Raw genomic sequence first — 25,394 nt, forward strand, 5'->3', positions numbered from 1 at the left:
TCTACACTCAGAACAAATAGCCTTCTATGTTCTGCCTAAAGCTATTAACCCAATCCTGCTGGGACTACCATGGTTTTCGCCAACACGCTCCATTCCTCTACTGGAATTCTGATCAAATTCTCCAGTGAGGTATCCGATGTCTAGACCGCTTTCTGATGCACGATCACCCTGTTAAATCTCTGGTGCCTCAGTCACTTCCTGTGTCTGCCTCCGAAGTATGCCTGTTATGCGGATGTCTTCAGCAAGAAGGAGGCTGAGGTTCTGCCTCCCAATTGTTCTTGCGACTGTCTGATTGAGTTGCTTCCTGAGACTTCACCTCCTCATGGACGGGTTTATCCTCTCTCTCTGCCTGAAGCCCAAGTCATGTCGGCATAAGTCAAGGAGAACCTTGAGGGGGGGTTTATCAGGAAATTTAGTTCTCCAACCGGAGCCAGATTCTTCTTTGTGGAAAAATAGACGGATCGCTCCGGCCTTGTATCGATTATCATGGTTTGAAACAATTGTTAAAAACAAGTACCCCTTTTCACAAAGCTGGATCTACGCGGGGTTTATAACGTGATCCGTATCTGCAAAAGTGACGAATGCAAAACTCTATGAATATCTTGTGATGCCCTTTTATTTATGTAATGCTCCAGCTGTGTTCCAGCAATTTGTGAACAACATATTCCGGGATCTACTGTATGTTTGTGTAATGGTGTATCTGGAGGATATCTTGATCTACTCACCAGATCTGACTACTCATCGGAAGCATGTCCTGTCGTGGTTAAGGTGGAATAATCTCTACGCCAATCTAGATAGGTGTGTATTCAAAAGGAAATCCTTGCCCTTTCTGGGCTATATAGTTTTCGATCATGGACTCCACATGGATCCGGAAAAAGTGTAATCTAGAGTGGCCATGTCCTCAAGGTCTCTGTGTCATACAAAGATTTCTAGGCTTAGCAAATTTCTATTGCCAGTTTATCCCAAACTTGTCTTCACTTACCGCCCCTATCTCTGCTCTCACCAAGAAGGGCGTGAATGCTAAAGTCTGGACTCTTGAAGCAGAGTCAGCATTTACGAACCAAGCCTTAGCCTTAGAAGAGTGGAGGCATTTGCTATAGGGGTATGCTCATCAAATTATTATCTACACTGATCACAAGAATATGACTTACTTACAGTCTGTACAACGCCTGAGCCCTCGTCAAGCAAGATGATCACTTTTCTTTGCCAGATTCAAATTCCTACTCCATTTCCGTCCTGCTCATAAAAATGTCAAGGCTGATGCACTGTGTTGTCCGTTTGAGACAGATGACGCTGAAGAGGATCCTCAGCATATTATTGACCCTTCCAGTATTATTTCTGTTACTCCTCTGCAGATTAAAGACATTCCACCTGGGAAAATTTTTGTTATCCTATTGTCAGGAAGAACATTCTCATCTGGGGTCATAATTCCAAGCTGGCTGGTTATTCAAATATTCACAAGACTCGGGAATTTATATCTTGCCACTACTGGTGGCCTATGTTGCCCAAAGATGTTGTGAACTATGTCTCCTCATGTACCAACTGTGCCCAAAACAAAGATACGCGTTCCAAGCCTGCAGATCTACTCCAACCTCTGCCTGTTCCTGATAGTCCATGGCAACATATTGTCATGGCTTTATTACAGATCTTCCCCCTTCTGCTGGATGTACCACTGTCTGGGTTGTGGTGAATTGTTTCTGCTTGCTTTCTGGCCTGGTTTTGTGAAAGATTCTCTGCGCTTCTGGGTGCCACCTGTCTGATCTGTTGCTGAGAAAGCTGGGTCAGAGTTTGCTGAGAAGTTTCAGCAGCACGAGCAGCAGTATGACGCATTTGATCAGCTTGCAGTCGGGCTAGAGTTTGCTGAGGAGTCTCTACAGCTTGTGATGCAGCTTTCCTTCTGGCCATTGGAGACTTCCTGCCAATTGAGACTTCCTGCAACTCTTTGGCGGCATTTTGCAAATTGAAGTTAACCGTTAGTTGATTTCAATTTTGCTAAGTTTAGTACCTGAAGGTGTAGTGGCTGGCTTAGAAGCTAAGTGAAATACACTTTAGAAATGTGAAATCAAAATGACATGGTTAGAGTAGCTTTAAGCCTCCACTGGGCTATTTAAAAAAAACAAAAAAAACTTCTTAGTGAGTCCAAAGGAACCCACTGAAGTCGGAAAGATCAACTGTCAGTTGCTGCCCTCTGAAAACTTTATTATGTGGCAAAAAAGAATAAGATACAATGGGAAATTATTTATCTAAGCTGGTGTAAAAGAAAAGCAACCAATCAGATTCCAGCTCTCTTTGAAAATTAAAGTAGTCATCAAATAATTTTCTATGGGCAACCACTACACTGTAAGTTCCCATCTAGGATTATCTTGTAAAGTGCACTGCCAGCTACTGCCAGATAAAACATCTATATTATAAAATCAAATTTCTGTATTCGCTTTTATACTATTGGATTGTGATCCACTGATAAGGACTGATAAGAGAGAAGAACGGCAAGGTCGGGAACTTTATGAATACCTTCCCGGACAACCAATGTACCTATGTGCCAAATCTGGGGTCAAACGGTTCAGACGTTTGGATGACTAAAGAGGACAAACGGACATTCACTTTTATAGTATAGATGTTTTGATTTAATATTTTTGTACACATTATCTTACTGAATCAGGAAGGGTTTGTGATTGCCCGAAATGTTGCACATCTAGTATGCAGTGGGCGGCTTTAACAGGCATTCAAAGTAATCAAAATACATTTATGAGCATTTGAAAATCCTAATCTTGAGTGCCGTCTTCATCTATTTTTGATTTGACAAACAAGGTCTTTAAGATCTCAATAAAGTTCCTTCCTTCCTTCTACATTGTCTGAATTCACCATCAATATGCAAATAATGTTCGTCCAGTTCACAATTTCTATTGTTTTGGTACAAGTAGCTGGATAATTTCAGGCATTTAATCTATGTTAGGACTTGTAATACTAACAATGTTGTTAAATAGAAATAAAATTTGGTGAATTTTGATTAAATTGTTGCCAATCCATAGACACTGCAAAAATCATGAGGTTTGAGTAACTTTAGCCAGCTAGCAGCCTAAATACATAAATCAGTGTGCATCAGAGTGAAGAGCCTAACGCTAGGACTAATGGCGACCAAAGATTTCTTTATTGAGCAGCGTACATTGTAGTAATGTAAGTGACTGTGGCCGCATTGTGACCCGAAAGTTGCCGCAAGAAATACAAATTTTTTCATGTCGCAGTCGTGGCAAACTGCGGGTCGGAATGCGACCATATTTACCTACATTACCTACATTTTCCCCCTAGAGCATAGTAGAAAATGTAATAAATAAACATAATTGGTATCGCCGCATCCGTAAAAGTCTGAAGTATTACAATATATTATTATTTAACCTACATGGTGTACACCGTAAAAAAAACAAAAACATTTATATGCCAGAATCTGTATTTTTTGGTCACCTCATCTCCCACAAAAAAATCTAATAAAAAGTGATCAAAACGTTGCATGTACCCCAAATTGGATTCATTAAAAACTACAGCTTATCCTGCAAAAAATAAGCCCTCATACCACTTAATCGACGGAAAAATAAAAAAGTTATGGCTCTCAGAATTTGGCAACACAAAATAAATTTAACTTTTTACACTTAGGTTTTTCCTTCTAAAAGTAGTATAATATAGAAAAACTATATATATTTGGTATCGCAATAATCTTATTGACCCACAGAATAAATTTAACATGTTGTTTTAATTGCACAGTGAATTTCGTAAAAACCAAGCGCAAAAAACAATGGAGGAACCGCTGTTTTTTTTAATTTTCTACCCCACAAATATTTTTTTCCTCGTTTTCTAGTATATTATATGGCACAATAAATGGTGCTTTGAAAACCTACAATTCAGCTCGCAAAAATCAAGCCTTCATAGGACTATATCGATGGAAAAATAAAAAAGTTATGGCTTTTGGAAGGTGAGAAGGAAAAAATGAAAATCTGAAAAATGGCTGCGGCGGGAATGGGTTAATGAATGCAGATTCTGCTTCAGGGGTCCAACTTTTTGCGTTTGCCCCCATTTTGGTGAGGGCAGAGATAGGAGCAGTTAGTGATGAGAAATTATGGATAAACTGACAATAGAAATGTGCAAATCCTAGGAACCTCTGTATAGCACGGAGACCTTGGGGACGACGCCAATCTAGGATAGACTTTACTTTTTCAGGATACATCTAGAGTCCATGATATACCCCAGGAAGGGCAAGGATTTATTTTCGAATATGCACTTTTCCAATTTGGCGTACAGGTTGTTCCCCCTTAACCGCGACAGGACTTGCCGAACATGCTTCCGGTGTGTTGTCAGATCAGGTGAGTAGATCAAGATATCGTCCAGATACACCATCACACAAACATACAATAGATCCCAGAATATGTCATTCACAAATTCCTGGAACACAGCTCGAGCATTACATAATCGTAGTGACCATCTCTGGTGTTGAATGTGGTTTTCCACTCATCACCTTTACGGATACAAATCAAGTTATAATCCCCACGTAGATCCAGTTTAGTGAAAATCTTGGCTCAACAGATTCTATCAAAGTGCTCGGAGATCAGTGGCAAGGGGTACTTATTTTTTACAGTGATCTTATTCAGAAGAAGGATTTATTTATAAAACAGCTTTTATTAAGCTTGGTTAAAACATGGAACATCACACGTTCATTACGAGACATACACTGACATACACAACATATAGATGTCAAAGAGGCATCTGTATAGATTCCTGTGCTCTGTAGCTAGTGTTAGGTCATAGCATACTCTGTTATGTAGTGCAATTGTTCACTACCGTTCGTGCCCTGTCTTGTCTATTATCAGGTCTGCATTCAGACCAGATAAACCTTCTCAGAGCCGGAATTCCCTAATATGCATAAATATTATCTGAGTGCAGTAAGCAACTCCTCCTCCTCCTACGAGTTTCACCCTATTTCAGGTTCATCAGGGAGACGACAGAAGTTTATATGGTCTGACTCATTGGTGTTTGGCAGTGGCAGCGAACGCTACATTTTCGCGTCTTTTTATGTGTCAGTTACACCCTTTCCATCCAGAGGCTCGGCCATCCAACAGCCAATCCGCAGGTAGGTTTACTTACGTCATCCCCTTCCCCATTACCAGCACTTCATTGGCCCGATTCTCTTAGCGTCATTAATGGGTTGTTTATGCATCTCCCTTATTGGCTTGTAACTACATCAATCATTGTGCCTATTCTGAACAACTGTTCTCCGGTATTGTTGTTTTAAAGTAGGTTTTCTCCTCTTTTATAAAGTGGTACCTGGAAAGCCCACTTATATCACAGATTCTTCAAGTCCTTTACTGCTTATACATAAGGGTGTTACTTATTTAATTAAGATTTATTGTGACAAGCAACTATAGTTTGCAGAGAGGTGGTGTATGAGGATATTTCTCTCCCATCTTCCCTGAGTAAACTCAGACATAGTTAGGATGGGTCTCAAAGGTTTCTGAGTTCTATATCTGCTATATGTAGGAGTGTCATATTATGTAACTCATATGTTAACTTTACCTATCATCCGTTCTATATCATGAATAAGTTTTCACGTATATTTCTCTATCACTCCAATTCTTGATCACACTTATCCATCTCACCGATTCAGTTGTACTCTCTCAGCAGTTGTTATAATAGTGCTCACATCTAAAGTATGACCATCACTTATAATCTTTCGTACATAGTCATTTGATAACCCTACAGGAAACATGCAAAGTTTACACTATCGTTAATACCTTCTGGGGTAACTGACCTCATTTTATATATCGATCTCAACTCTGTCTGCAGTAACAGTTTGTCCCATTCACCCCCTCTTGGGCTGGGTTCAATCTGTTGAACGCCCTGGAATTTGATGGCTTTGGGGTCTCCCCCATGTGTCTGCCACATATGTCTTGATATTGTAGTGTCCCTTTTATTTATGATGTCATTGTAGTGGTCTCTAATTCATCTTCTAAACTCTCTTTTGGTCTTCCCTATGTAGTCTTTTGCCAAATATATCACCCACCTAGACTTGCAATTAATAAAGTGTTTATTAAGATATTCCTTACCTGTCATAGCACTGTTGAATGTTTTAGAGAATAGAATCGAATCACATGCAAGATAACTTCCACATCTGTAGGTCCCCAGATGTTTTCTGTTTAACCAGCATGTTTCAGGGGATTCATAAACAAAATGACTATGTACTAATTTGTCCTTCAGGCTTTTGTTTTGTCTGAACGTGATCTGTGGTCTATCACTGAGAGTAAGTCTGAGGTCTTCATCCTCCATTAGAATTCCCCAGTGCTTATTTATTATGTCCCTTACTTCCATATGGGACCCATCATACCTATGATGCATATAGTATTCCCTTTGAGATCTACCCTTTTGTTGGGTGTTAGGAGATCACTTCTCTTCTGTACCACTGCATTATTAAATGCGTCTTTAAGAATTTTATCTGGGTATCTGTTTTTCAGATCTCTTGCTTGTAACTTGTAGGTTTTCATATTGGAACAGTTCCTCCTGAGGCGGAGGTATTGTCCCTTTGGTATACCCTTTTTCAGGTCATATGGATCGGCACTCTCCCACTTCAGGAAGCTGTTGGTAGCAGTTGGTTTTCTGAAAACATCTGCCAAAATTCTACCCTTCTCTCCCCTTGAGATTTTTACATCCAAGAATACCAACTTATCTCGATCACTTTCTGAGGTGAACCTGAGTCCTATCTGGTTGATTTTTAACTCAGTTACGATAGGATAAAAATATCGTTGAAAAATCTGAGCCATAGACCTATTGAGTCATGCCATTTGCTATTGGCATCTGCAAAGACTATATTGGACTCCCACCAGCCCAGGAACAAATTAGCATAGGAAGGGGCACATTGGCTCCCCATAGCAGTGCCTCTGAGCTGGTGGAAGTAATGGTCAAGCAATTCCATCACAAAAGCATTGTGTGCAGTTAGATGGTTTCCACTTGTCTTCAAAAATTGTGCTACAGATTATAGCCCAAATTGATGCTCATTTGAGCTATATAATGCTCCCACATCAATAGAGGACAGAATCATGCTTTTCTCCAAAACTATACCCTCTAATTTAAGTAGCAAGTCCGTAGTATCTCTGATGTGAGATGGAAGACTCAGAACTAATGGATGCAGAATTTTATCTATATAAATTCCTATATTTTAGTTTAGGCCGTCCATCCCAGAGACAATAGGTATCCCCTTTGGTGGATTGACCCCTTTATTGATTTTTGGGGTTGTATAAAATGTAGCTATCTTGGGATTATCTGGGAATAGGAATAAAAATTCAGTTTTGCTAATCAGGCCATTTTTGAAGTTCTCCCTGGAATATCCCAAGATGATTTCCTTTTAATCAATGGTAAATTGTTGAATCAGGGAGGATTTTATTACACATGTCCAGGTAAGGGCCAGTGTCCATAACAACTACATTCTATATTTCTGTGACTGGGTTCATGGCCTTCATGGCCCCTCAGATCCTTCTCCACTAGTCTCTTAAAGATTTCTATATTTGGGTTATTACATATAGGTGGCATTTTATTACTTGCCAGTCTTAGATTGTTTTTTTTTTTACCAATTAACAAAAAGCAAAGTGAATGAACAGAAAATAAATTAAATACATTGGTGGGCTCTCTATGGACCTTATTTTCAGCAACAGATATGGTCTTGTGCACCTTAATATTATTTTATTACCATATATATATATATCATATTGGCACTTTAGTTCACCAGTTATGGCATACTTTTTCTAACTTTGTATGAAACGCAACTCCATGTTTGCTATTTTCTACAGACAATATATCTTAGTATATAATAGTTTTGTGACTATTGGCATGCAGAATTTCTAACATTTCCTGGAGTAGAAGTCTAAATATAAAATATCCTCCTTCGTATGTTAACTTGGGGAGCTATAAATCTCTGAGTCTGTAACCGGAAAACTCCTGTTACAGTCAGCGTTACAGTTTGCATTACAGTTTGCATTACAGTTTGCATTTTACAGTCGTAATGCAGTGAATTGGAGTTTTTCAACTAGGACAAGATGACTTGACCAAATATTCTTTATATTGTCTCAGGATAAGGTGATCCTTGGTGTATACACGTTCTTCAAATCAAGAAACAATAGACTGTCACAAGTCAGTATATACAATATACATTAGTGTCTCTTGAGCTGAAGACTGAGCATCCACCCCAAAATATATTATACTGAGATGATTGGTTATTCACTGTGGAAGATATACTAGTACTTTTCCTCGACCTTTTTTTATGTTCTTGATCGCTAGTTGATATGTTGTTTAATAGATATTGCGACAAAGACCTAAAGACATATTACGTACATTGGATCCTCTGCTGCAAAGCTCTTTTAAAATGAGCCAAATAGCAGGGCTCTGTACTACACACATAGGAGAAAGAGCTCTCCCTGCACTGGATATAACAAGGCTGAACTAGTAATGGACTGTATATCACACTACACTGTTTATGAAAGATTTGCACAATGGGGGGGGGGATTTATTAAAGGCTTTACGCCACTTTTGTGGCTATAAAACGCATACATTTTGGAATACGCAATATTTGCACTAAAATTTACGACTTTCTATACAAGATTATGTATGAGGGGGCGGGGCCACCATTGGTCTGACACATAAGCTATAATTTATGCCAGAAAATGGCGGAAACCATAGCGCAAATCTACGCCTGTTCATAGCTTAGATTTGAGTTTCTGGCGCACGAACAGCCAAAGTCCCTTTTATAAATTTGGTGTGTTTCACACCAATATCGTTTAGTCTAAGACTAGCGTATGAAACACCAGTCTTAAAGGGGTTTTCTGAGATAAAAATGACTATGTGTTAATGCTTGGAATTTATTAATGTAAATACATTTGTAATATACTTACATTTTCCAAATTGGCCCCATTTCCAGATGCTGACGGGTGATGTCACTCTCTGGCCCCTGTGTTGATCTTCAATTATTTTTCGGGTATACGACACTTGTCGTGTATGGGCTGTATGCTGCTGTTCTCGTGGTCCCTGCTGTTTTCTCGATAACAGCAGGGACCGCGCATGCGTGTTACTGGTTGTACAACAGAACAGCCCATACACGGCACGTCACAGAAAAGAATTGAAGATCAACACAGCGGCCAGAGAGTGACCTCACCCATCAAGTACCCCATGGCAGCATCTGGAAACGGGGCCAATTTGTAAAATGTAAGTATATTACAAATGTATTTACATTAATACATTTCAAGCATTAACACATAGTCAATTTATCTCAGAAAACCCTTTTAACCCCTTCCCTCTTTAGCCACTTTTGACCTTCCAGACAGAGCCTCATTTTTCAAATCTGACATGTGTCACTTTGTGAGGTAATAACTCCGGAATGCTTTCACCTATCCAAGTGATTCTGAGATTGTTTTCTCGTGACACATTGCACTTTAAGTTACTAGCAAAATTTGCTCAATATGTTCAGTATTTAATTGTGAAAAACACCAAAAATTAGCGAAAAATTTCAAAAATTTGAATTTTTCTCAATTTAAATGTATCTGCTTGTAAGACAGGCAGTTATACCACACAAAATTGTTGCTAATTAACATCACCCATATGTCTACTTTAGATTGGCATAGTTTTTTGAACATCCTTTTATTTTTCTATGACCTCACAAGGCTTAGAACTTTAGCAGCAATTTCTCACATTTTCAAGATAATTTCAAAAGGCCATTTTTACAGGGACCAGTTCAGTTGTGAAGTGGTTTTGAGGGCCTTATATATTAGAAACCCCCAAAAAGTCAACCCATTTTAAAAACTTCACCCCTCAAAGTATTCAAAACAGCATTTAGAAAATGTCTTAACCCTTTACACATTTCACAGGAATGAAAGCAAAGTAGAGGTGAAATGTACAAATTTCATGTTTTTTTGCAGAAATATATTTTTAATACTATTATTTTTATAACACAGAAGGTTTTACCAGAGAAATGCACCTCAATATTTGTTGCCCAGTTTCTGCAGTTTTAGGAAATATCCCACACGTGGCCGTAGCGTGCTACTGGAATGAAGTACCGGCCTCAGAAGCAAAGGAACACCTAGGGGATTTTGGGGCCTTATTTTTGTTAGAATATATTTTAGGCACCATGTCAGGTTTGAAGGGCTCTTGCAGTGACAAAACAGTAAAAATCCCCCAAAAATGAACCCATCTGGGAAACTAGACACCTCAAGGAAATTATCTAGGGGTATAGTGAGCGTTTTGACCCCACAGGTTTTTTGCATAAATTATTGGAAGTAGGCTGTGAAAATGATAATCTAAATTTTTTCAAAGAAAATGAAGGTTTAGTTAATTTTTTCTAATTTCCACAAGGACTGAAGGAGAAAAAGCACCGCAAAATTTGTAAAGCAATTTCTTCCGAGTAAAACAATACCCCACATGTGGTAATAAACGGATATTTGGACACACGGCAGGGCTTAGAAGGGATGGAGTGCCATTTGGCTTTTGGAGTCCACATTTAGCAGGAATGGTTTGCGGAGGCTATGTCACATTTACGAAGCCCCTGAGGGGACAAAACAGTGGAAACACCCCACAAGAGACCCCATTTTGGAGACTACACCCATTGAGGAAATTATCTAGGGGTATAGTGAGCGATTTGACCCCACAGTTTTTTTGCAGAAATTATTGGAAGTAGGCCCTGAAAATAATAACCTACATTTTTTCAAAAACAATCTAGGTTTAGATAATTTTTTCTCATTTCCAGAAGGACTGAAGGAGAAAAAGCACCACAAAATTTGTAAAGCAATTTCTCCCGAGTAAAACAATACCGCACATGTGGTAATAAACGGCTGTTTAGACACACGGCAGGGCTTAGAAGGGAAAGAGCACTATTTGGCTTTTTGAGATCACATTTAGCAGGAATGGTTTGCGGAGGCCAGGTCACATTTGCAAAGCCCCTGAGGGGACAAAACAATGAAAACGCCCAAAAAGGGACTCTATTTAGGAAACTACACCTCTTGAGGAATTCATCTAGGGGTGTAGTGAGCATTTTGACCCCACAAATGTTTCATAGAATTTATTAGAATTTGGCAGTGAAAATAAAAACAGTCCTTTTTCTTCAATAAGACGTAGCTTTAGCGCAAATTTTTTCATTTTCTCAACAAATAAAGGAAAAAAAGAACCCAACATTTGTAAAGCAATTTCTCCCGAGTACGGCAATACCCCATATGTGGTCATAAACTGCTGTTTGGGCAAACGGCAGGGCTCAGAAGGGAAGGACCGCCATTTGGAGTGCAGATGTTGCTGGATTGGTTTCTGGGCGCCTGTGGGCCCAAAATAGTGGAAACCGCTCAGAAGTGACCCCATTTTGGAACCTAAACCCCTCAATGCATTTACCAAGGGGTGTAGTAAGCATTTTAACCCTGCAGGTGTTTTGTAGAAATTAGTGTTCACTCGATGTTGCAGAGTGAAAATGGGATTTTTTTCATAGATATGCCAATATGTGGTGCCTGGCTTGTGCCACCATAACAAGACAGCTCTCTAATTATTATGTGGTGTTTCCCGGTTTTAGAAACACCCTACATGTGGCCCTAATCTTTTGCCTGGACATATGACAGGGCTCAGGAGTGAAGAGTACCATGCGGAGTGGAGGCCTAATTTGGCGATTTACCAAGTATTGGTTCACAACTGCAGAGGCTCAGATGTGAAATAATAAAAAGAAACCCCTGAGAAGTGACCCCCATTATGGAAACTGCACCCCTCAAGGCATTTATTAAGGGGTGTAGTGAGCATTTTCACCCCACAGGTCTTTTCCATAAATGAATGCGCTGCGGATGGTGCAAATTAAAAATTTATATTTTTCCCTAGATATGCCATTCAATGGCAAATATGTCATGCCAAGCTTATGACGCTGGAGACACACACCCCAAAAATTGTTAAAAGGGTTCTCCCGGGTATGATGATACCATATATGTTGAAGGAAACTGCTGTTTGGGCACGCTGTAGGGTTCAGAGCCGAGGGAGCACTATTTGGCTTTTGGAGAGCGGATTTTGCTTGGTACTATATTTGTTTGAGTATTGCTGGTGTTTCCATTTATAATGTGGGGGTACATGTAAGCGGGGCGGAGTATATAAGGGGCATAGTCAGGTGGTATATAAAAAAAAAATAATCCATAGATGTGTGTTACGCTGTGAAGAAATCCTTTCCGCACAGGCCAGTGTCGCACTGATAAATGGTGTCATGTCTTATCCCCCTTTTGTTCCACACTCCGCACCTTTTGTAGTTTGGGGAATTTTGCTGGGAACGTGTTGTCCTGGTATAATACGGGCACCGTCGCTTCCAGCGGATATGTTTGGGCTCTCCCCTTCCTGGTTCCCTAATTTTAGGTCCTTGATAAATCGCCTCTTGAAACAGAAGAAATGTTCCCCTCGGGTACAACTGCATATTTTTTTATTTCCTGACTTATTGGAGCCATAACTAATTTTATTTTTCATAGACGTAGCAGGATGAGGGCTGGTTTGTTGCGGGACGAGCTGTAGTTATTATTGGTACCATTTTGGGGTACATGTGACTTTTTGATCACCTTTTATCCTATTTTTTGGGATGCCAGGTAAACAAAAAAACACAATTCTGGCACAGCTTTTTTCGTTTTTTTTTATACAGCGTTCACCATGCGTTATAAACTACATGTTAACTTTATTCTGTGGGTCAGTACGATTCTGCCGATACCTAATTTATAGCACTTTTTTATGTTTTACAACTTTTTGCACAATAAAATTACTTTTGTAAAAAGAATGTATTTTTTCTGTCGCCAAGTTGTTAGAACCATAACTTTTTAATTTTTTTGTCGACGGAGGTGTATGAGGGCTTGTTTTTTGCGGGACGAGCTATCGTTTTTATAGGTACCATTTTTGGATACGTGCGACTTTTTGATCACTTTTTATTCTAATATTTGTAGGGCAAAGTGACCAAAAAACAGAAACTCTGGTATAGTTTTTTCCGTTTTTTTTTTATGCTGTTCACCGTGTGCAATAAATAATATAATATTTTGATACCTCAGATCGTTACGGTCGTGGCGATACCAAATACATATGGTTTATTATTATTTTTCAATAATAAAGGACTTGATAAGAGTAAAAGGGTGATTGTGTTTTATTTGATTACTTGAAACTTTTATTGTTTTCAAACTTTTATTTTTTGCACTTTTTTTTACACTTTTTTATACTTTTTTTACACTTTTCTTCAAGTCCCACTAGGGGACTTGAAGGTCCAACGGTCAGATTTTTTTTTTTCTAATACATTGCACTACCTATGTAGTGCAATGTATTAGATCTGTCAGTCATTCACTGACAGCAAGCCGATTAGGCTTCGCCTCCCGGCGGGGCCTAATCGGCATCCGTAATGGCAGAGAAGGAGACCATTGTGTCTCCTCCTGTTGCCATAACAGCAGTCGCCAGTCCCGATTGCCTGTCAGGGCTGGCGATCTGCTAGTAACCGCTACGATGCAGCAATCGCTTTCGATTGCTGCATCGAAGGGGTTAATGGCAGGGATCGGAGCTAGCTCCGGTTCCTGCTGTTACAGGTGGATGTCAGCTGTACAGTACAGCTGACTTCCACCGCTGATGACGCCGGATCAGCTCCTGACCCGGCGCCATCTTGCCGGCAGCTACGGAAGCCGATCAGGCTCCGCCGCCGGGCGGATCTTGACCGGCTTCGGTGCTAGGCAGACCGGGAGGCCAGTATTAGGCCTCCGGTTGCCATTGCAGCCACCGGAACCCCGGCAATTTCATTGCTGGGGCTCCGATGAGCTGCAAACACCTTAAGTGCAGCGATCGCGTTTGAGCGCTGCACTTAAGGGGTTAATGGCGGGGATCGAAGCTAATTTCGGTCCCCGCCGTTACAGTCGGATCTCAGCTGTAAGATACAGCTGAGATCCGACGATGATGGCACCAACTCAGCTTCTGAGTCGGTGCCAAACATTTGCCGTAAATGTACAGCATTTTGCGGGAAGTCAATGCTTTCCATGACGTACATTTACGGCAAATTTCGGGAAGGGGTTAATATATTCCTCCCCACTGTGTTTTTTCACTTGTTGTCCATTCTTCTTTAACCCCTTAAGAACGTAAAGAGGTAGTGGGAAAAGGGAGGATCCTGTAAGGCGCTGCTGCGTGGCTGTTGAAGGAACTCAGCGATGGTAAACAAAATGATATAAATAAATATATGTGATATGATAAAATGAAAGCGCCTTACAGGATCCTCCCTTTTCCCACTACCTCTTTACGTTCTAACTAGCGGTGACCATCTGGTTTACCGGTTTGGATCCTGGCAGCAGCACCTGTGGACTTTTTCATTGCCTTTTCCAAGCACTATTGTGGTGAGCATAGTAGACCACGTTCAATATTCCATTTAAACCTCATTGACCGGCACTATGTGGCGCCGTGCTTTTTGCTTTTCTGTTCATTAACCCCTTAAGGACACGGCTAATTTTGGCCTTGAGGACAGAACAATTTTTCTATATTTCCCTCTTTGCATCCCGATGCTCATAACTCTTTTATTTTTTGTACGACGTAGTTGTATGAGATTTTGTTTTTTGCTGGACGAGTTGTACTTTATGTAGGTACCATTTGTTGGTACAAATACATTATCATTTAATTTCTATACATTTTTATTTTGGCAAAAATGCTGACAAAAATCAGTTCTGCAGCAGTTTTAATATATTTTTTTTTTACACCATACACCGATCATAAATAATGTTATACATTTGTTATACAGGTTGTTACTGTCGTGGCGACAACAAATATGTCAGTAGATATTCAGGAAAACAGCAGCACAGCCACAAACAATTCTTTAGAGTGAAAGGAGAACTCCCCAAACATGGGTGGTGCACGCAGCAAACAATCCCAGGTCCAAGTGAGACAATCAATATGTAATCGAAGAAAGGAACTGCAGCACTCAAGATAATCCAAAGAAGTGTATTTTATTTATTCACCAAGCATAAAAACACTTGCAACGTTTCAACCCATCAATTGGTCTTTATCAAGCATGTTTGATAAAGACCCACTGATGGGTTGAAACGTTGCACATGCTGCAGTTCCTATCTTCGATTGGATACCAAATATGTCTATATTATTTCATGATTTGGGACTTATATTTTAAAATGTTTATTTATTATAAAAAAAAATTGTTTCTGTGTATTTTTTTTAACTTTTTATTTATTTATCATTCATTTTTTTTACATTCATTTAACTTTTTTTTTTAAATCCCATAAAGGGATTTATGATTTTGATTTTGTAACTGTAATGTACTGGCATAAATCTATATGCTAGTACATTAGCCTGTGTACTGATTGTACCTAGGCAGTTGTTAGGGCATACCTAAGTATAACTATCTGGTCGTACAAGTTATGGGCTTTGATCGCGTCACAGTTATTTTCTGTGACGCAATCAAAGAGCAGTCCCCCCTCCTTGAACGCCGCGATCAGCTTTCATTGTGGCATTCAAAGGGTTAAAGGCAGAGAGAGGATGTTTCTCTTCTCTCCGCTGTCAGAGCAGGGCCGTGGCTGCGTATTACAGCCATTGCCCCGCTCTCAATCGCGCGCACAGACGGCTGTCACACAGGACGAGAATGCTCGTGCTAATACGCCAAGTACCCACCGCTCAGGACGAGCATTCTCGTCCTGTATCGGCAACCAGCTCAATGATCGTTTATTGTAAAGTTCTGCAAACTTCTCATATACTGGGTGTTTCAATTTCTCGCTAGTTCCCATATCCTTGCTTGCTACCAGTAAATATAAACATTCCTGTTTACATCTAATTTCTGAAAACCTGTACAGACCTAATACATATATGAAAGGAGATAGATATGTGATTCTGTTGTATTTAGCTCACAAAGCAATCATTAGGCTTGAATGCAATGTTTCCATTAACTGACAGCAAGTACATTAGCAAGTTACATTGGTATTAAATATAAATTGAGCTTTATTCAGACTGAAAAAACACCTTAAAGGGGCTGTCCACGACCGGACAACTGATGATGTTTCCACAGGATAGGTTATCAGTAAGTGATCAATGCGGGCCCGACAACCGGACCGATCATAAACTAAAGGCCTATCCGGTGTATAGGTCAGCAGTTGTCCCGTTGTGGACAATTCCTTTAATTTCTGAATATTATTTAAAACATTTTAGTAAAGACATTATTGATTCGGATCACAATTCTAATCTTGTAATTGTAATTATACCCTTACAATTGTGATAAAACATAAATGAGGACGCAACAATCTGTTTTTAAGGAAATAAATGGACGTTTTTAAGATTTGGATATATTGGCTTAAAGTAACTAAGAAAATTCTCTGCTGTGAATAAATGATAGTAATAACATTTTTATTAAGATACAAGATATCTAAGTCTCTACTGTGAAATTGCACTGCTTTGCAAAACTGAAATATTGGGGACCTAATTCTCATTTAAGAACCTGATGACAGAGATATGCAAATAGTTTCTTCTGTTTTCCCAGTAGGCCAACTATGCATCCTGAACTGCTGGTTTAGCACAGATATGGTCATACACAGTATATAGTGAAAGCATAGTGAGGGCTGTTTTCAGTAAATAAAACAATCACAATATGCACACATAAGACACATTGAAAATGAAAGGATGGAAAACGATGCAGAATAATAAATTTATGTTTCTTTCAGTGTCAGCATGATTACATCCCTGTGTGTGGTTCAAATGGAGTCACTTACCGAAATGAATGCTACTTACGAGGAGCTGCCTGCAAACAGCAAAGTGAAATACTTGTGGTGTCTGAAGGTTCATGTGTAACAGGTATGTCTCATACTTACAATATGATATGTGCAGCACATTATGTGTATGATATGGTTGCTGAATTTGTTTTATTGCATAGATTTATCAACTTTCACTCATAAGCTATCACTTAAAAAATTCACAAATTTACAATTAACTTTATCTGGTAAACCAGTTTTTTGTATTGGATAATTTTTTTTCATTTAAATAATATTATAACAAATATGTCCTGTCTGGGATAATTATTACAGTATAAAGAGAGTATTGAGTGTGCAAGGTAAAAAAGCAAAACTGGGTAGACTGTTGACAGTGGGTTACATAGTTACGTATTTGGGGCCAATGCACACAGCCGTGCCTGTAGTCAAAGCCCACGATTGCGGGCACGGGCGGCCGTCAGCATTTTCAGGCCCTGAATACATACAAAGTATGGGAGCATGGCCCGTAAAATATGAAAAATAGGACATGCTCCATAATTGGCGACACGGTTCTATGGGACAGACACCCATCAGTAGCGCTAAGGAAAGGTGTCCGTGGCCAATAGAACTGAATGGGTCTATAAAACCGCGGACCGTAGTACGGTCCGCAGTTTTTCGGTCGTGTGCATGGGGCCTTAGATAGTTAGTACGGTTGAAAAAAGACACATCAAGTCCAACCAAGTCCATGAAGTCCAACCAAGGGATGGGAAAAGGTAAGGGAAAAATTTCTACACATTGACAATATCACATTATCTAACCCTTTTTTAAAGCCATCTACTGTCCCTGCTGTGACCAGCTCCTGCGGTAGACTATTCCATAGATTCACAGTTCTCACAGTAAAGAAGGCTTGATATCAGCCATGATTAAGAATACTGTTTGTATTCGAAACGCGTAGGCTTCTATATCTTGCTTTTTGAGACCACCTACATTGCGTTCTCCCTCCCGTGTTTTATATTTCATATCTGATTGTTCAATAATGTGGAAACAGGGATTTCCTTTTACCTACCTAACTTCGCTGGATCTTACCTTTACTCCTTCCATTTTTTTTAATCACATATTTGTGGCATGTATGTAAAAACGAGCCACAGGGACCCCAAACATTGCCATACAGGCTCCCCTTTACACAGATTTGCCTTGTACATGAGGCCTTAAACTTAGTTAGAACAAGAAAACTTGTTTTTTGAGGGGGTTTTACATGGAACAGGATTTCACCATATTTTTTGTATGTGCCATTAATATCTTTATATAAGTTAATCATACCCCCCTTAGTCTTCTTTTTTCAAGGCTAAATAGGTTTAATTCTTTTAATCTTTCCTCATAACTTAGATTCTCCATGCCCCTTATTAGTTTTGTTGCTACTCACTGTTGAACCGGAGGTGGAACAGTGAGTAGATCCATACGGACCAGGATAGAATTCACAGCCTCAAGGAGTTGATCCTGACGTGTGCGTAGGTCATGCATCTCCGTCTGTATCTTCTGGACTGCGGTCTTGGGCTGGCCAGCAGGTTCCATGGCCTGAGCATACTGTCACAGGGTATGTGAACCCACTAGGCCGCTCCGCCGTAGCGGAGAGGCAGCTGACCAGGTCACAGTCTATATGAAAGTCAATAGTAATGCTTGGGTACCTCAACTAGTCCAGACAGTGGCTGTGGCTTCAGCATGGATGGAGGTCGGTCCAGCAGGTAGTGCCAGACGTGGCGGGCAGTATCCAATGTGGCAGAAGACACTGGACGTGGCAGAAGACACTGGACGTGGCAGAAGACACTGGACGTGGCAGAAGACACTGGATGTGGCAGAAGACACTGGACGTGGCAAACGACAGCAGGTGCAGTAGACACGACTCCAACACTGGTATGCACAGGAACAAGAACAGTACGGGACACAGGAACAGGAAACAGGGCACGGGTAACAACTGGTACGGGAAACACTAAGAGACCATTTGCAAGACAGACTGGGATTAAGTAACATTGCTCAGGCAAGGATCAGAAGGCCTGGGGCCTTCTTATAGACCACGAAATCATGGCAGTTGATGATGATGACAATTTCTTTCGTGCACGCGCTGGCTCTTTAAGGCCGGGCACGAGCATGCGTGCGCACCCTACGGGACACAGCAGAACAGAGCGGAAGTGAGCGCTGGCGTCTCCTAGGAAGGAGATGGGGACCAGCGCTCACGGATCCATGGCTGCGGGCGTCGGGAGGTGAGTAAACCCGACGGCCTGCGGCCATGGACGCTACAGTAACGATGTAATTCTGTCTAAAAATAATCTTAACATTTCTAGCTATTGTACTACAAGCCAAGACTGCAGCTATGCCACACAAGTGCCACATGGCAGAGCATATACTCAGTATTTACTATTGAGGCACACATGCTACTTAATGTAAATATCTAATCAGTCAATCATTTAGCAGCAACACAATGTATAAAAGCATGTAGACATAGTCAAGAGGTTGCTCAGTCCAAACCCCAGAATAGAATTTTAATGTGATCTAAGAGATTTTTTTTTGTAAAATGATTGTCCCAGATAGGGTGATTTGAGTATTGCTCTGTTCTCAATGGCATTTTTTTTCCACTCCATCAGGGTTCTAGTGTTTTTGATGACAAGGATAATGTAGTCTGTAGCGCTATCCTTGTCATCACAAACACCGAAACCCGGAACGTTGGGATCCATTTAAAAATAAATTGTGATACTGGTTATGGCTCCATTAAAAATAGAAAAGAGCCTTCGGCCTCGTGCACACGACCGTGTTTCTGTCCGTGGTATACGGACTGCATGTCGGCCGCATTTCCCGGACCGAACACAGTTCAGGGAGCAGGTCTCCTAGCATTACAGTTATGTATGGCGCTGTGTGTCCCTGCCTCCCCACGGGACTGCTGTCCCGTGCTGAAAACATGTTTCCGTACGGGACACTATTCCCACAGGGCGGCAGGGACACCTAGCGTCATACATAACTATGATGTGATATGATATCCCTGAAGTGTGTTCGGTCCAGGAAATTCGGCCGACATGCGGCCCGTATATCAAGGTACCGAACACGGTCGTGTGCATCATGCCTTACTCTGAATTGTGCTGAACTGCTGGGATTTTCACTCATAACAGCCATTATGTTTTACAGAGAATAGTGCCCAAAAACAGTATCCAGTAGCATTAGTTCTGTGGAAAAATATACATTTCAAAATTAATCAAATAATTTTCATTTTTGGTCTGTATTGGAAGATCTGTAGCATTATTTTACTTATATAGTTTACTTTAAGATGAATTTTAAGATAGTTTTCACATACTTTTAAGTCATTCTTACTTTACTATTCTGACCTAATGGCCCTTGACTGGATTCCAGGGATGTTGACATAACTTGGTAAACACTTTCATTGAAAATGCTCCAGTTTTTTGTAATATTTCTGTTGCAACGCCATTGATTCCCTTGGCCTTTCTTTTTTGGCAGTAACCTCTGTTTTTTTATGGTTAATCTGATTTCACTTTCAACCACCAACAGGTTTTCACTGTAGTTTGGATTATTAAAATAGTCTTGTATATTAATTGCATTTCCGTAAAGGTCCCTTAAATTTTATTTTGCATTTTTGCTTTGTTTGTATTTCTTCCGCTTCTTTTAGCATTTAATCTTAAAAAGATTTTTTTTATTCTACAGTTATTCTTTAAAACAATCATTGTTTTTCTTATTTCCTTTCTTAACTTTTTTTTCCAGATATATTTGTAATATTGACTTACCTCTTCTGGAAGATATATTAATATTGGTTTTACATCTTGGCAGGTTTCTGGAATTTACATTCTTTTCTTTAAAAGATATTTATCCTTTTTGACTTTGATCTCTTCTCTACTTTGCAACTTCTGCTGTTTCTTGTGTCATCGAGCTTGATTTGTATGCTTTTGTGTTTATTATTGCCATGCTTGTTTCTTATTCATTTAATGAAATCTAAAGTTGATTCCACAGTTCATAAAACTCTAGTGATTATTTGTCCAATTTTATACTGGTGTTTTATTTTTGTGTGTTTTGTGTATTAACCAAGTCATAAAGTTTGAGGGTTTGGTTATTTTTCGTTATATAAAACACATAGGATCCGTTAAATGCTCTGTTATGGGCAATCCTTTTAAAATCTTCTTTGAAATCAGGTTGAAGAATGTATTGGTAATTTAAAAGTATTTTCCAAAGCTAACTATGATAATTTCTTTATTAAAGCATTGTGAGGGAATAGGAATCACAATAGGACCACCATAAAGTCTGCAAATTAACATTATTACTGTACTCGGAAGAAGTTCTAAAATGAATTGTTGGGTGTTTCCTCTCCTCTATTCTTTGTAAAAAAAAAAAAATATATATATATATATATATATATATATATATATATATATATATATATATATATATATATGGAATTAAAACTACATAATCTTAAAAATATTAAAATATGATTTTTCATCTTTACAGCTCAATTTAAATAAATTCTAGGAAACACCTGTGGCGTCAAAATGATAATTACACCCAAAGATTAAATTCCTTGAAGGGTTTAGTTTTCAAAATAGGATACATTTTCTGGAGTTTTTACAGCATTGGTACCTCAGGGGCTCTTCAAACGCAACATGCAGTCGAAAAACCAAGTCTGCGCTCCGAAAGCAAATTTCCGCACTTCTCCTATTGAGCTCTGTAATGTGTTCAAATAGCGGTTTACAACCACATATTGGGTATTGCCTTATTCAAGAGAAATTGTGTATAAAAATTTGGGGTGCTTTTTTCCTAGTGAAAATTTAGGGCTAAAACTACATTTTATTGAAAAAAAAAAATTTTTTTTAATTATCACGGCTCGATTCTAATACATTTTCCTGGGGTGAAAATGCTAACTATATACCTAGATGTATTCAATGAGGGGAGTAGTTCCGAAAAGGTTTTTTGTGTCTTGATACCTCAAGACCTCTGCAAACCTGTAATGATGCCTGGAAAATATCCTAATAAAAATAAGGCCCCAAAATTCACAAGGGGTGAAATGGGGTGATTTATGGGGGGTATCTACCATAGAGGCCTCTCAAAGCCACTTAATAAACTGAATTGGTCCCTAAAATAAAATTATTTGGAAATATTCTTGAAAATTTGAAAAATTGCTGCTAAATGTATAAGGCTGGGTTCACACAGAGCTTTTTGCAGGCAGAAAATCTGCCTCAAAACTCCATTTGGAATTTTGAGGCAGGTTTTGCTCTGCCTGCACGCTGATTTTCACGGCGTTTTTCGCCCTAGGCCATTGAGCGCCGCGGGCAAAAAACGCAGCGAAATATGCTTTCTCTGCCTCCCATAGATGCCAATGGGAGGTCAGAGACGTGAACGTCTGTAGATAGGGCATGTCCCTTCTTTTTCCTGTGAGTCGCTTTTTTCGCTCGCGGGAAAAAAACGTCTCCGCCTCCCATTGAAATCAATGGGTGGCATTTTCAGCCGTTTTTTGGCGCGTTTTCCGACGCGATTTCCGTGTCAAAAAACGTGTAAAAAAACTCAGTGTGAAGTGACCCTAAGCCTTATAATGTACTAAGGAATAAATAAACAAATTTTATAAAAATAAACAAATTTTACAAAAATATGCCAGTCTAGAGTAGACATATGTTATTTTTTAATTAATTTGTATGATATGACTATCTGTATTACAATGAGAGAAGTTACAATATTTAAAACTGCTTGTTTTTCAAAATATTCTGCAAATTTGTAAACACAAAACATATTGACCAAATTTAACACCGAAGTTTAATGGGCATATTTACTATTAAGGTTGCGGTAGAATGCTGGCCTACGTTGCACTTTCTGTTAGGCATAAATAAGTTAAGACAACTTATCAAATGTTTGAGACTCGCCCCACAATGGGCATGGCTTAGTGGAAAATGGGGCAAGGTTTTAAATGCGCCAAATTGCAGACAGAAGTGTCTAAAAGTGTGCCCCATTTACCATCCAGCATAAGCAACATCTAGTCGAATTCTAAGAGTTCTAAATTTTAGATAGTATGAGTAAATCTGCCCCAATATGTCACGAAAAAACAATCTCAGAATCACTTGGATAAGTTAACACATTCCAAAAAAATGACTACATAAAGTGACATGTCAGATTTAAAAAATTGGGCTGCATCCTGAAGTCCACAATAGGCTGCATCCTTAATGTTAGGGAATAGTTTGTATTCATACTAGATTTCACTAGATTGAATGCTGAAGACAAAATACGGGATATAGCTTTCTTGTAGCTGTCAGATCTGCATTCATACTCTTGTTCTTAATGAAGCAGTCTATACAATGTCATTCAACAGCTACTCTCAGATTAAACCAGAGGAACTGTTTAATTATCATATTTGCTATATCTAATTACAAAAGTATTCCGCATTAAGATAATACACATAGATTATAAACCTTTAACCCCTTAACAACATGCCAGGTACAGTTATGTCGCTGCCGTTACTGATGGCAGTGATGGAGCGGACTCAGAAGCTGAGCCAGCTCCATCACCAGCAGGTGTGAGCTGTATATTACAGCTGACACCCTGCTGTAAGGCCAGGACCGTAGCTAGCCTACGACTTGGCCAATTGACCCCTTAGATGCAGCGATCAAAAGCAATAGCTGCGTCTTGGTGGTTTTTAGCACATCACCAAGATTGCGGGTGTGCCGATGGTGGCTTTGGCAACAAGGGGGCCTAACAATGGCCACCTGGCCTGCCAAGTATGGAAGCCTTATAGGCCCCATCTAGAGGCGGTCCTACAAGGTTTGCTGTCGGGGCCAAGAAGAGGGCGCAGGCTCAGAAGCAGGGCCGGCGCCATCAGCCATTAAAGTCAGCTATATGTTACAGCCGACACCCTACTGTAATGTCCAGGACCAGAGCTGGCCGATTAACCCCTGAGATGCATTGATCAAAAGTGATTGCTAAATCTAGGTGGTTTCTAGCACATCGGCACCGCTGCGACATGATCACAGAGGTGCCGCCGTTTGCTATGGCAACCGAAGGCGTTACAATGGCCAAGTATGAAAGCCTATAAGGCCCCACCCGGAGGTAGAGCCTAATAGGCTTTCTGTCAGTGTATAACTGACAGCTCTAATACACTGCACTATGTAGGTAGTGGAGTGTATTAGAATAGCGATGAAGGCTTCATGCCTTCAAGTCCCCTGGTGGGACAAAACAAAAGTTGAAAGAAGTAAAAAAAAACGTTGTAAAAAAGTATAAAAATAAAAATTTCAAGTTAAAAAAACAATAACCACCTTTTTTCCCATAAGACTTTTATTATAGTAAAAAGCAGAAAACATTAAAAAACGCACACATATTTGGTATCACCACATCCATAATGACCCAAAGTGTAAAAATATCATGCTATTTTTCCAACACGGTGAACACTGTAAAAAAAAATTTTAAAAACAATTCCAGAATCGCTATTTTTTGGTCACCCTCTCTCCCAAAACATAGAATAAAGGTGATCAAAAAGTGGCATGTACCCGAAATTTGTATCAATGAAACTTACAGTCCGTCCCGGAAAAAACAAGCCTTTACAAAACTTATTTTTTTACGGAAAAATAAAAAAGGTATGGCTCTCAGAATATGATGACACAAAATAAATAAATGATTTGAAAAAAAGTGATTTTTATTGTGTAAACGCTGCAAAACATAAAAAAAACTAATAAATAAAATGTATCCCGCACGGTAAAGACTGCAAAAAAAAGAATAAAAAACAATAGCAGAATTGCTAGTTTTTTTTCAACTTGCTCAAAAATTTATAAAAAGTGATCAAAATGTTGCATGTAATGGGAAACTACAGATTGTTCCGCAAAAAATAAGGCCTCACACAGCTCCGTTTTTTTTCCGGAAAAATAAAAAGTTATGGCTTTCAGAAGATGGCGACACAAACGGTGCAGAGTGTTCCAAAAGGGAGATAAGATTGGGCACCATTAATCAGTGCGACACTGGCCACATATCTATGAATTATTATTTATTTACCCCATTATTATAGCACCTTATTATGCCCTGATGTGCTCCGCACAGCTTACATATGCCCTGATGTACTCCGCACAGCTTACATGTGCCCCCACATTATAAACTGAAATACCAATAAAATTCCAAATTCCAAGCAAAATCCACGCTTCAAAAGTCAAATGGTGCTTCCCCTCTTCTGAGCCCTACAGCGTGCCGAATTAGCAGTTTACTTCCACATATAGGGCATTCCCATACCTGGGAGAACCCGCTTTACAGTTTATGAGGTATTTGTCTGCAGTGGCACAAACTGGGCACCACATATTGTGCACTAAAATGGCATATCAGTAGAACATTTCAATTTTCACTTTGCACCATTCGCTGCATGAAAATTTTTAATTAAAAAAAATCCCTGTGGGGTCAAAATGCTCACTACACCCCTTAAAAAATGTCTTGAGGGGTGCAGTTTCCAAAATGGGGGTCACTACTTGGGGGTTTGTTTTACTATTAGACCTCAGAGCCCTGCAATTCTGGGCCAATGCTGCCAAAATCACCAAAATAGGCCTCAAATGCGCATTGTTCTTTCACTACTAAGCCCTGCCACATGCACAGGCAAATGATAAATAATAAATGCCGTGAGGGGTACAGTTTTTAAAATGGGGTCACTTCTCAGGGTTTTCCACT

At 39.5% G+C, this 25,394-nt stretch overlaps 1 protein-coding gene across 2 annotated transcripts in view; it reads left to right on the top strand.

Moving 5' to 3' along the window:
- The window catches only part of TMEFF2 (transmembrane protein with EGF like and two follistatin like domains 2), an 810,050-nt gene that overhangs the window by 58,450 nt on the left and 726,206 nt on the right, over positions 1 to 25,394 (top strand). For both annotated transcript variants that reach the window (XM_075831276.1, XM_075831277.1), the window contains exon 3: positions 16,695 to 16,824. In XM_075831276.1, coding sequence (XP_075687391.1) covers positions 16,695 to 16,824 — 130 coding nt within the window. The remainder of the gene's footprint in view (positions 1 to 16,694; positions 16,825 to 25,394) is intronic.

This window comes from Rhinoderma darwinii, chromosome 6, assembly GCF_050947455.1.
Source record: "Rhinoderma darwinii isolate aRhiDar2 chromosome 6, aRhiDar2.hap1, whole genome shotgun sequence".
Classification (NCBI taxonomy): domain Eukaryota; kingdom Metazoa; phylum Chordata; class Amphibia; order Anura; family Rhinodermatidae; genus Rhinoderma; species Rhinoderma darwinii.